Below are 11,205 nucleotides of genomic sequence, written 5' to 3' on the forward strand. Positions count from 1 at the left end.
CTTAAGACCCCTTAAGCTAAGCAGGGTCTTCCATGGTTGCATATGAATGGGAGTCCAGAAGTGTGAGCACTGTAAGATTTATATATTCTGGTTCCTGATGTATCAATGGTTATTGCATTATTCTTGATTTCAGTGTTTCAATTTAGAAATAGTAATAGTATATCCTAATACAAGTTTATGGATTAAAAGGATTTAAATGGTTTAGAATTGCGCTAAATAGGGATTCATGCTAACCATGTCTCCAAAACTAAAGGGAAGTTTATCTCGGATGGAACTTGCTGTGAAAGAACATGGCTTGTGTAGAGAAATGATATCTCTCCATCTGTTTTTAAAGGCTGTTACTGTGGAGACTAATAATGTTTTTTCATGTATAGACAAGAGGCAAAGTTCCATGTTTATAACTTTTTCCCTGGACAGACGATGGCCGAGAGCAAATCAGGGGAACAAGGTCAGGAAATCTCTTGTAGGGAGAAACAACCTGCAGAAAGGTATTGCCCGTTGCAAGGTGATTCTCTCAGCATAACAGAATGTCAGGATGCAAGTGGTTCTGTCTCTACAGCAGTAATTGCAGTTACACACAAAAAAATTTCATTTTAGAACTTGGAATTGGTTATACAGCAGATCGGCAGATGGTTAAGACAGTTCAACTCCCCTTCTTACAGTTAGAACTCTTGTAAAAGGAATCAAATACAGATGACCAGTGGTTTCTTGGCAAGAGCCCTCCCGAGGATATAGAAGAGTTTGGATGCATATGTTTTTTGATTCAAAATAAGCTTTAATTCTTTCTTCCTCCCAATGATCTTTACTCCAGTAAAATAATGTATCTGTTTAAAAGATACATCCCTAGGAGTTGTTTTTCTTCTCCCTCTCTTTTTCCTTTTATTTTTCGGCATATAACACTTTGAATTACAGTTACCTGCAAACTTGTTTACCTAATATCTGAAAAACTGGAGGTGTAAGCAGACTATAAAACAAATGGAATCTAGGTTTATCCTGATGTGTATTTGAGTGCTTAGTGTTTGCATTGCATGTCTTGTACTTCTTATTTTTTACTTTCTGGGAAGGATGTTCAGTTGGACAAGAGCAATTTTTTGCTAGAATAACGTTGTATTTCATTTATGTTAGTTGAAAGCTCAGAGATATCATTCTTTTGTTTCCTTTTTTATATATACTGAATAAAATGCAATAAACTCTCTCTCTAAAAAAAAAAAGATATTCCCCTCAGGGGATGGAGCCTTTGGAAAGAGCAGAAGGTTCAAAGTTCCCTCCCTGGCAGCATCTCCAAAATAAGTCTGAGAGAGCTTCCTACCTGCAACCTTGGAGAAGCTGCTGCCAGTCTGTGTAGAAAATCTTGAACTAGGTGGATTCAGTAAATGGTAGCTTCCTATGTGCCTATGAAGGTTACCTAGAGAACGTAATGACTGAGAAGGCAATGCCAGTTTATCTCCAAGATTCTTTGGCCACTGTGCTTGGCAAGATGACTTTATACATGTATATTTGTGGGATGTGGTTGTGTGTGTGTGTTTTAAGCCTGTTCTTTTTCTGCCATTTTGCTTTGAGGTCCCTTAGAGCACACAATACCTTCATAACCGGGACTCTTCAAGATGGTGATATATTGCAACTCCAGCACAAATTATGATGATAAACAATAAGAGAAATTCATTTGAGCTAGGAGGACACTGTAGTGCCATCTGCTGGCAATCTACAGCAATTTGTGGATAAACGTATGTGTGTGTCAGTTTACGGTCATTGACAAAGAATAAAACCAGAAATTACAAAAGTTGCAATCGCAAAAAAACAAATATCAGTTGAATAAACCACATCACAGTAGCAATTAGAATGATACCAAATCATCATCGCAGCAGTCTCATGAACAGTCCAAGCTTTGACTCAATCAAAGAGCTACGCACCCTAATGGCTATATCACAAATTTCGCCACGGTATAAGAAATAAGGGATTCATTATCTGCAAGTAAAAATTTAACTAAAAAATCATCAGAATGTCCGGAGAATCTAGCCAATAAGGGTAGAATAAAACAGTGCCTAAAATCCCGATAGAAACTACAATAGAATAAAATATGAACAATAGTTACGATTTCACAGGAGCTGCAAGGACAAAGCCGAGCCTCCATGGGTAGATGTTGAAACCTCCCAGTAAGCAAGGCTGAGGGAAAAGCATTAAAACGAGCTTTCAAGAAGGCCCAGCAGAATTAATTGATGACAAATATGGTGCAGAAGAAAAACCCAGCCCAATCATTTGTGCTGATAAACGTGTGTGTGCTTCAAATTAGAATAAGATTCTGATAGAATAACTGGCCAGCAAGTGTCCTTGTGGAAATTGTGCAAGATCACTACTGGGCATAGATCCTGCTGGGAAGGAGGATGGAAGCCTGTGGGAGTGGGTGAATGGTGAGTAGGTTCTTGCTTAGAAGTGTTGGGAAAGCTCTTCACAGCCCACAGTTTATTGCTGTCTGGAAAGGACCTAAATGGAGTTTGAAAAGAAACGGTTGATTCACGGATTGCTGCAGACTGCCAACAGATGGCACTACGAATATTACACAACATTCTTGTACAACATGTAGCTTTCTTTTTAAATTTATACTTGCACTGAAGTTGGGATATATCACCAGCTGGAAATGCCCTTGGGTGCCTTCCAGCAAATCCATAATGCATGTCTCCCTGCAAATGTTGAACACTTCCAGTCTGATGCACTGAGCTTGTCATATCTCTAACTTGTTTTTCCATTTTGACAGTCTTGAGGGGAACGTTTACCAGATTCTAAATCTCCTCTTTCATCTTCCTTCTCAGGGACATGTGCAGCAAGTAATTTGCTTGAAAAGCAATGGAAATGCTCCAATTTTGAGTTGGCAATGTAACATGCGGTAGGAGAGGCAGCCCACAAGAAAATGGAAAGGCATCAAAAACGAAAGGGGGAAGAGATTATCTCTCAATGAGCACAACTATGGATCCTTGAAAGCTTTTTCGTTTTGGTCCTGCAAAACAGAACTGTAAATATCATAGAAGGAACCTCAAAGGATGGTCCATTAAGAGACATTTGTGTAGGAACATAAGAAACTTTCTAAAACCGAGAAGATGATTCCAGCTAAAGCAGCCTCCATTTTACCCCACCGAAATACCGGGTAATTCCAACTCTGATCAGACGAAAAGAACTAGTCATACTCCATCCACACACACACACACACAGGGATGCTATCCAAAGCCTGCAATCTCAAGGATATGATGCTGATGTGAAATTCAGGACATTCAGCCAATGGAAATGATTCCCACTTGTCTGTAAGGTTGGTCCTTGCTCTCTTTGACTCATGGAACCCACAGGCCATTGGGACAAGGCCCTGTCCAATGACAGCACCTACGAGGTCGTCCTTAGGAATGGCTCCAATTACACTTCTCAGTTCACAGGTGTGCAGCTGATCCAGTCTTTCAAGCCTCTGATCATCCCCTGCTATACTTTGGTGGTACTTGTGGGGATCTTTGGCAACTATCTCCTCCTCTATGTCATCTGCAAGACCAAGAAAATGCACATCACCAACTTCTTCATTGGGAACTTGGCCTTCTCTGATATGCTGATGTGCACCACCTGCGTCCCCTTTACTCTCGCTTATGCTTTCAACCCACAAGGGTGGGTCTTTGGGAAGTTCCTGTGCTATTTTGTGTTCCTGATGCAGCCCATGACGGTGTACGTGTCGGTCTTCACTCTCACGGCTATTGCTGTGGACAGGTAACTGCTGAGCCACCTCAAATGACTGATCCAGACATTGATTCACATACTTCTGGGGTTTCTACCACTATGGGAAGAAGCCACCTAATGGTGCAGCGGGGAAATAATGACTAGCAAGCATGAAGTTGCTAGTTCGAATACCTGCTGGTATGTTTCCCAGACTATGGGAAACACCTATATTGGGTAGCAGCGATATAGGAAGATGCTGAAAGGCATCATCTATGTGCAGGAGGAGGCAATAGTAAACCCCTCCTACCAAAGACATGTATTCTACCAAAGACAACCACAGGGCTCTGTGGTCGCCAGGACACCGACTCGATGGCACGCTTTCCCCTTAGAAAGCACTGCAGTGAATTAAAACACTGCAATTAAAACTTCCCTTAGGGGATGGGGCCGCTCTGGGAAAAGCATTTACCTGTTTGCACACAGAAGGTTCCATGTTCCCTCCCTGGTATCTCCAACATAGGGCTGAGAGAGACTCCTGCCTGCAACCTTGGAAAAGCTGCTGTACCACTGTGTAGACAATATGAGCTTGATAGACCAAAGGTCCAATTCGGTATAAGGCAGCTTCCTGTGTTGCTATGTATAAACACCCAGATGCTCAAGTATTAGCAATGGATCCCTACCCCGTTTATAAAATTCAGGGCAAAAATGTTAACACAGGGCAAAAAGCCATTAGGAACTTAGGAAGCTGCACCCCTGCTAACTTAGCAAAGAGGCACCTTTTAATGTGGTGATTTATTGAGCAGGGAGAGAGTAAGTGGCCCAACCACCACCACCCCGCCCCCAGCATAGTACCTCCAGTGACTGTTGCTGATGTCTATCTTATGTTTCTTTTTAGAATGTGAACCCTTTGGAGCCAGGGAGCCATCTTATTTATTTGTCATTTCTCTGTATAAACCGTCCTGTGCCATTTTTGGAAGCCATTTTGGATGATTTCCAAGAGTTAATATCATGGTATTGTATTTGTCACGGAGAAACAAATTGGCTGGTTGGCTGAATCAAGCTCTCCTGTTTGGGCAGCATGACACAGATCAATCTGGAGGTTGTTTTGGGATAGGATGTTTCCATAGTGACATAACGCCAGTGAGTAATGGCACCAGACAGCTTCAAAAACTTCAGAGAATGGATTGGGTGAGAGATGCGCTTAAGACTCTCCATGTGGTGGGAAGCAAGAATGCCAGTTTTCCCCACCCACCGTCCTGGTGCATCGGCTGCACTTCTGAACCCATTGGCTGCCCATGTGTGGACATAATAGTCAAACAGGGCAGAAAATCTGAGGCCCATGGTTGATCCCCTGGTTTTATCTATTTCAGCCCCATGGTTGGGGCATACTTCATTGAATTTTAACTGTGTTGTTAATGGAACCGCTCCGGGGTGGTAAAACACCTCTAAATGAGTTCAGGCTTTGTGTGGGGAACTAGCAAGCTGGTGTGGAGGTCCCACATCAGAATAAATTAGTGCAAAGTTCTGATCCCGGGGAAATGAACAGACAAGAGAGTAGGTTAAGATTGAAAACAAAATGAGGTTTATTGAAAGATTAGGGCTACAGGAATAAATAAGAGCTGATTAAGGCAATATTATTGCTAAAAAGATGTTACAGAGATTAACCACATAACTTGCAAAGAGGGCATTTAGCTTGGTGTCCAATTAAATGAACTCCGGAGAAAAGAAGGCTTTAATGAAAAGAAGGCATGCCCTCAACTCCTGCCTGTGGCTTCCAGTGGCATCTGGTGGGCCACTGTGTGACACAAGATCCTGGTCTAGATGGGCCTTGGGCCTGATCCAGCAGGGCTGTTCTTATGTTCTCATCCCTGGCTTAGATCACTTCAGAGAAAACTGTTTTTTAAAAGTCAGCTCAAGGGAGGCTCCAACTGGCTGGCGAGTTTCTGGAGAAGCCGGCAGCAACTCTGTCTAATACCAGCTCAGGATGACGAGAAGGAGAAGCTCCATTTCATTCTCCCACAGTATTTATCTCCCCTGTGATTTAATTCTGTGCCTTGGCTTCTGACGTTATAATTGCAGTTCCCAGGGACAGGAATTGTTCAGAGGTGGAAGGGTGTAATTTCCTCCTTTAGCTTTGCCTTGTGATATGTCGTTCTTATTTAATTAAATGCTATAGAAAAGGAGTATTAATACAAGCAAAGCAGGGGAAAGCAGAATCTTTAAGCATACATCAAGTGCCCTGAGGTCTTGGGCTGCCTTTCTATTCAGCCTTGGAATTTTTGGCAGCCGATTATTAGCCAACTGCTTATGACCCTCTTAGCGTAACCAGTTACTAATTTAATTGCATCATTATTTAATTGAAACATTAAAGCAGGGGCAAGGCCATATCTCTCTATTTCATCAAAGGGTCCCTCTCAAAGAGGTCCAAAATGGTGGCCATTTGGGAATGGGACTGTATCTAGAGTGACTGTTTCACATGCAGAAGGTCCCAGGTTCAATCTAAGTAGGGCAGTCTGGGAAAGATTCCTGCCTGAACCCTTAGGAAGCTGCTTCCAGAGCAGGGTTTCTTAGCCTTGGGCCCACAGATGTTGTTGGACTACAACTCCCAGAATCCCCAGCCACAAAGGCCATGTCTGGGAGTTGTAGTCCAACAACCTCTGGGGGCCGAAGGTTAAGAAACCCTGGTGTAGAACAAAACTCCAGCCCTCCAGCTGCTGTTGGACTACAACTCCCATCATTCCCCAGCTACAGAGGCCAAAGGATGATGGGAGTTGTCGGAGGGCTGAAGTTGTGCAGCCACGAGCTAGATGGACCAATAGTCTGATTCAGTATGAGGCAACGTCTTAGGCTGATCACATGATAAACATAGGATATCATGTGATATTATCAGAATATCACAATATTCTGAGCCAGTTAGTCATTTTCCTGCTCCAAATGGGGGCACCATACCATCCCAAAGTTGCACTTGAGGATTCCTGGCAGTGTTGCCCCCTGCATCTGGCATCAGACATGGGGAGTATTTAGCCACACACCCCCCACATCTGACATCAGACACAGGGGGCGTGATTTGGGAGCAAAACCACGCAGCAGTGCAGCAATCAGTTCTTGACCAGTGCGCCCTGCAGGAGTGAATTTAGCTTCACTCTTAAGTTGATCACAAAATGTGATGGTCTTATGGCCATAATAAAAATCCAAGCAAAATACACCTGGTGATGACAAATAGGCATATGTTAATATACTGTGGCCTCTAGTGGCTCATTTTAATCACTGCGTAGGACTAAAGAGGGCTGCTTCCTACTTGTGGGGACCTGTTTGCAAGGGGGCTAGTGCCGGAGAATAGGGTTGTGCGTTTTGTTTTGTTTTTGGCCCGAATACAAAACACCCCCATTTTGTTCTTTGTTCAAAATCAGCCAATCTGAACCCCCCCCCCCAATTTTGTTCTTTGTTCGAAATTGCAAAATCCGAATCCAAAATGTTTTGGATTTTAAAAAATGGCCCTGGGGCAAAACTAGTGGATGGGGTGGTAGTGCCCAATGTGTGGAAGATACCACCCAAATTTCAGAGGAATTGGAGACAAAGGGCTGATTGTTGAAGTTTAAAATTTTTCCCATAGGGAATAATGGAGGTTTCAGCAGGGGTGGCCCAGAGCAGAGTAGGGTGGGTGGTAGTGCCCAGTGGGGGCAAGGAAGCTGCCAGAATTATTTCAAAATAATTTGGCAGAGGGCTGATTTTTAAAGATTTAATGGAGTTTACATGTCTTTAAAGTTCTTCCCCATAGGAAATGATGGAGGTTTCAGCAGCCCCATAACTGCACTTGGGGGCATTGGGGTGGCCTAGAGCAAGTGGTGGTGTAGAGTTCATGGGGTGCCAACCACCCCCAATCTGCAGGCTGGAAGGGCCAGAAATTGAAACAGATGTCAAAACTCAAAATGGAGACTGAAGGAGAAAGACTTTTCACGATTGCAAAATGGAGTTCCAAAACAGCCGAAACAACAAAACGTTTTGTATCCGAAATAGGGACATTTTGTTTCAGCTACAAAATGTTTTGTTTTGAGTGTGGGTTCTGTTTTGAGCATTTTGTTTTGGCTACAAAACAGCCGAAATGCTCTGTTTTGGGCACAAAACGTTTTGTATCCGAAACAAAATGCACAACCCTACCAGAGAAGCGGTCACGGATCCCCACTGTTGAGGCAACCAAGCTGATATTTCCTCACATTGGGGTGTGTGTCCAAATATGCATCTCGTTAAAAGGAAGTTATTCTGCTAGCTGTATATACCCTATGCATTAGGGCTGTGCACATTTGCAGCTGTTGGATTAGGTACAATCCAACCCAATCCAACGCCACAAATGTCCATGCATGCTGGTTCAGAAATTGTGGTTGGAATCTGGTTACCTGGGGTTTGGGGCAATTATAAAAACACTTTCCCCATAGACTTCTATGGGGAATGTTTTTTAAAATTGCCAAAAATCCTGTCAAAAGGGGAGTGCTGAAAGTTGCCCCACATGTAGGTACAGATGGCCAAGCTCCATCTATTTAATTACAAGTGATTCTGACCATCCTTTGATTTTAAAGTAATTTTTAAATGTAACCCAGAAATCGTACTTCATGAGACTCGCAGAAGAAAAGTAATGTAACACCAGAGAATCTAATGTAACATTAGATTCACAGGGGGGAACCTGGAAATCGGCCACTTTATTTGTAAACTGTTTAAAAACAGGCCAAAAGACTTTTTTAAAAAGAGACATAAATTCTAGGGATGTGCACGGAACCAGTTCCGTGCACTCCTGGGAGGTGGGGTGGTGCTGGTTGCTTTTATTAGGGATGTGCATGGAGCCAGTTCAGCACACCTTTTCTGGAGCACCAAAACAGTTCAAAATGCCAGTCTTTGAACCGGTTCGGAGGTGTGAGTGGTTGCTTTAAGGTGCAGGGAGGGTGCCCTTACTGCCCCTGCCCCATTTCCCCTGCTGGTGCTGCTGTCAAAACTGCTGATGTAGGGTGGCTGAGTATCTTCCGGCATGCATGCGCAACATTGCCCTAGTCAGTGTAATTACTGTGTAGGTGGGTGGGTGCCTCCAAAAGCCTTTAGGTCCAATCTCCAAAATTACCTAGGTGCACCTCAGCCAGGGAGACCCAAGTTCAAATTCCTGTTCAGCTATGAAACTTACTAAGGCTGTTCACACAACTGAAAACAGAGTAGGACAAGTGTAGTACTCAGGCATAGGAGTTGTGCACACTTCCAGTTTTCAGTGGTGTGGGAGCAAAGAACTAGGTAGGAGGAGGGAGAAGCGATTGTGTGGGAGACAGGAGCTCTGTAAGCCAGCTTTTTCTCCTACCTTGGTAAAATGCTGGGTATGAAAGCTGGGTAGGACTGCGCTGCACACAATCCTCCACACAATCGCTCCTCCCTCCTCCTACCTAGTTTTTTGTTCCCACACAACCAAAAATTGAAAGTACCCACAGCTCCCAGAACTGGGTACAAGACTTGTCCTACCCAATTTTCAGTTGCGTCAACAGCCTCACTGGGTAACTCTGGGCCACTTCTCTCTCAGCCTAACCTACCTCGCAGGGTTGTTGTGAGGAGAAACAAAACCACATGTAGGGGGGCAGGGAGCACGATTGTCTGCTAAGCATTCACTAGGTAGGACGAGCACACCCTATCCAGTTTCCATCCCCAGCTTCTGAATGAGAAAGAAAAATGGTCCTACCCAGCTACACTTAGCAGATGAGCATGCTCTCTTCCTCCTACCTTGCTGATTACTCACACATGACTGAAAACTGGGAGCATTCACCAGCTAACTGGGAAAAGATGCACATTTTTAAAAGTGGTGATTCTCTATTTAGCAGAGGCCCTATTTAGCAACTGGCCCTATCCACCCCCAGCACAGCATCCCTCCAGTGGCTGTTGTTGGTGTCTATCTTATGTTTCTTTTTAGATAGGCACATAGAAAGCTGCCTTATACTGAGTCAGACCATAGGTCCACCTAGCTCAATATTGTCTACACAGACTGGCAGTGGCTTCTCCAAGGTTGCAGGCAGGAATCTCTGTCAGCCCTATCTGGGAGATGCCGCCGGGGAGGGAACTTGGAACCTAGATGCTCTTCCCAGAGCGGCTTCATCCCCTGAGGGGAATATCTTGCAGTGCTCACACATCAAGTCTCCCATTTCATATGCAACCAGGGTGGCCCCTTCTTAGCTCAGGGGACCGATCATGCTTGCTACCACAAGACCAGCTCTCCTCTCATGGCGAGCCCTTTGGGGACGAGCCATCTCATTTATGTGTTTGTTATTTCTTTATGGAAACTGCTTTGGACACTTTTGTTGAAAAGCGATATATAAATATTTGTTGGAGTAGTTGTCGCTCCTGAAGCGGACACTTGTCCTATTCAGTTGTGTGAACAAGCCTCATGAAAGAGAAGGCCACAGGTGGGGAAGAAACATGCCCAGCTGACTCCTCTCCCTTTCTTCCCAGGTACTACACCACCGTGCACCCTCTGAAGAGGCGTATCTCGTTAGGCTCCTGCGTATACATCATTGGCGGGATCTGGCTGCTCTCCTGTGCCCTGGTGGCCCCCGCAATTGCCCACACCTACCATGTGAAGTTCCAGAAGGAAGGCTTTGCCATCTGCGAGGAGTTCTGGATGGAAGAAGAGAAGGAGCGCTTGGCCTATGCCTACAGCACCTTGATCATCACCTATATCCTGCCGCTCTCTGCGGTCTCCCTCTCCTACATCTGCATCACTGTCAAGCTTAGGAACCGCATTGTGCCCGGCCACCCGACGCCAAGCCAGGCAGAGTTTGACCGTGTGCGGAAGAGGAAGACCTTCCGCCTCCTTTTGCTGCTAGTGGCCGCCTTTGCCATCTGCTGGCTCCCCATCCACATCTTCAACATCATCCGGGACATCAACATCAACCTCATCAACAAGCAGTACTTCCTTCTCATCCAGTTGCTCTGCCACTGGTTTGCAATGAGCTCTTCCTGCTGCAACCCCTTCCTCTACGCGTGGCTGCATGACCGCTTCCGGAGCGAGCTGAAAGAGATGTTCACCTTCAAGAAGAAGATTATCCCCGCCAATAACTGTGTGGCTGTCAGCGTGATGCTCTAAGGCCTCTGAGCAGGGTTGCATGGGTCAATGGCATGGCCTAGACCACTGAGTCAGAGGAAGAGCAGGAGGACTTGGTTGGGAGTGCAGGCTCAGAAGCACAGCAGGAGGACGTGGCTGTGAGAACAGACTCTGCCGCTGAGCTGGAACGGCAGCAGACAGGGGAATCTGGACAGCTGCAGAGATGAGGGCTGAGGAGACTGATCAGGAGGAAGCTGGAATTTCACCTGTGTTAAGAAGACATCTCAAGAGAAAGGCTCAGTGGGAGACACACAGGCGTAAGATTAATGAAGTCCCCAACTTACAAATGCCAACGTGCACATACAAACAAGTCATCCCTCATAGGAACAATATGCGTTCTGAGTTATGAACATTCAGCTTGCAAATGAATCAAACACAACCCATTTGTACGTTGGGGA

The 11,205-nt window shown here is 44.9% G+C and overlaps 1 protein-coding gene across 1 annotated transcript; it reads left to right on the forward strand.

Moving 5' to 3' along the window:
• Positions 1–3,322: 3,322 nt before the first annotated feature.
• LOC128334046 (prolactin-releasing peptide receptor-like) lies at positions 3,323–10,789 on the forward strand. Its single transcript, XM_053270283.1, has 2 exons — positions 3,323–3,738; positions 10,156–10,789. Exons 1-2 carry the CDS (start codon positions 3,323–3,325, stop codon positions 10,787–10,789), a joined length of 1,050 nt encoding a protein of 349 aa, XP_053126258.1.
• Positions 10,790–11,205: the final 416 nt, after the last annotated feature.

This window comes from Hemicordylus capensis, chromosome 8, assembly GCF_027244095.1.
Source record: "Hemicordylus capensis ecotype Gifberg chromosome 8, rHemCap1.1.pri, whole genome shotgun sequence".
In the NCBI taxonomy this organism is placed as follows: domain Eukaryota; kingdom Metazoa; phylum Chordata; class Lepidosauria; order Squamata; family Cordylidae; genus Hemicordylus; species Hemicordylus capensis.

Bases quoted from the DNA above. Each gene is read 5' to 3' on its own strand.
- LOC128334046 (XM_053270283.1), top strand. From the start codon at position 3,323: ATGGAACCCACAGGCCATTGGGACAAGGCCCTGTCCAATGACAGCACC. The intron at 3,739-10,155 runs GTAACTGCTGAG...CTTTCTTCCCAG, and splicing joins ACGGCTATTGCTGTGGACAG to GTACTACACCACCGTGCACC.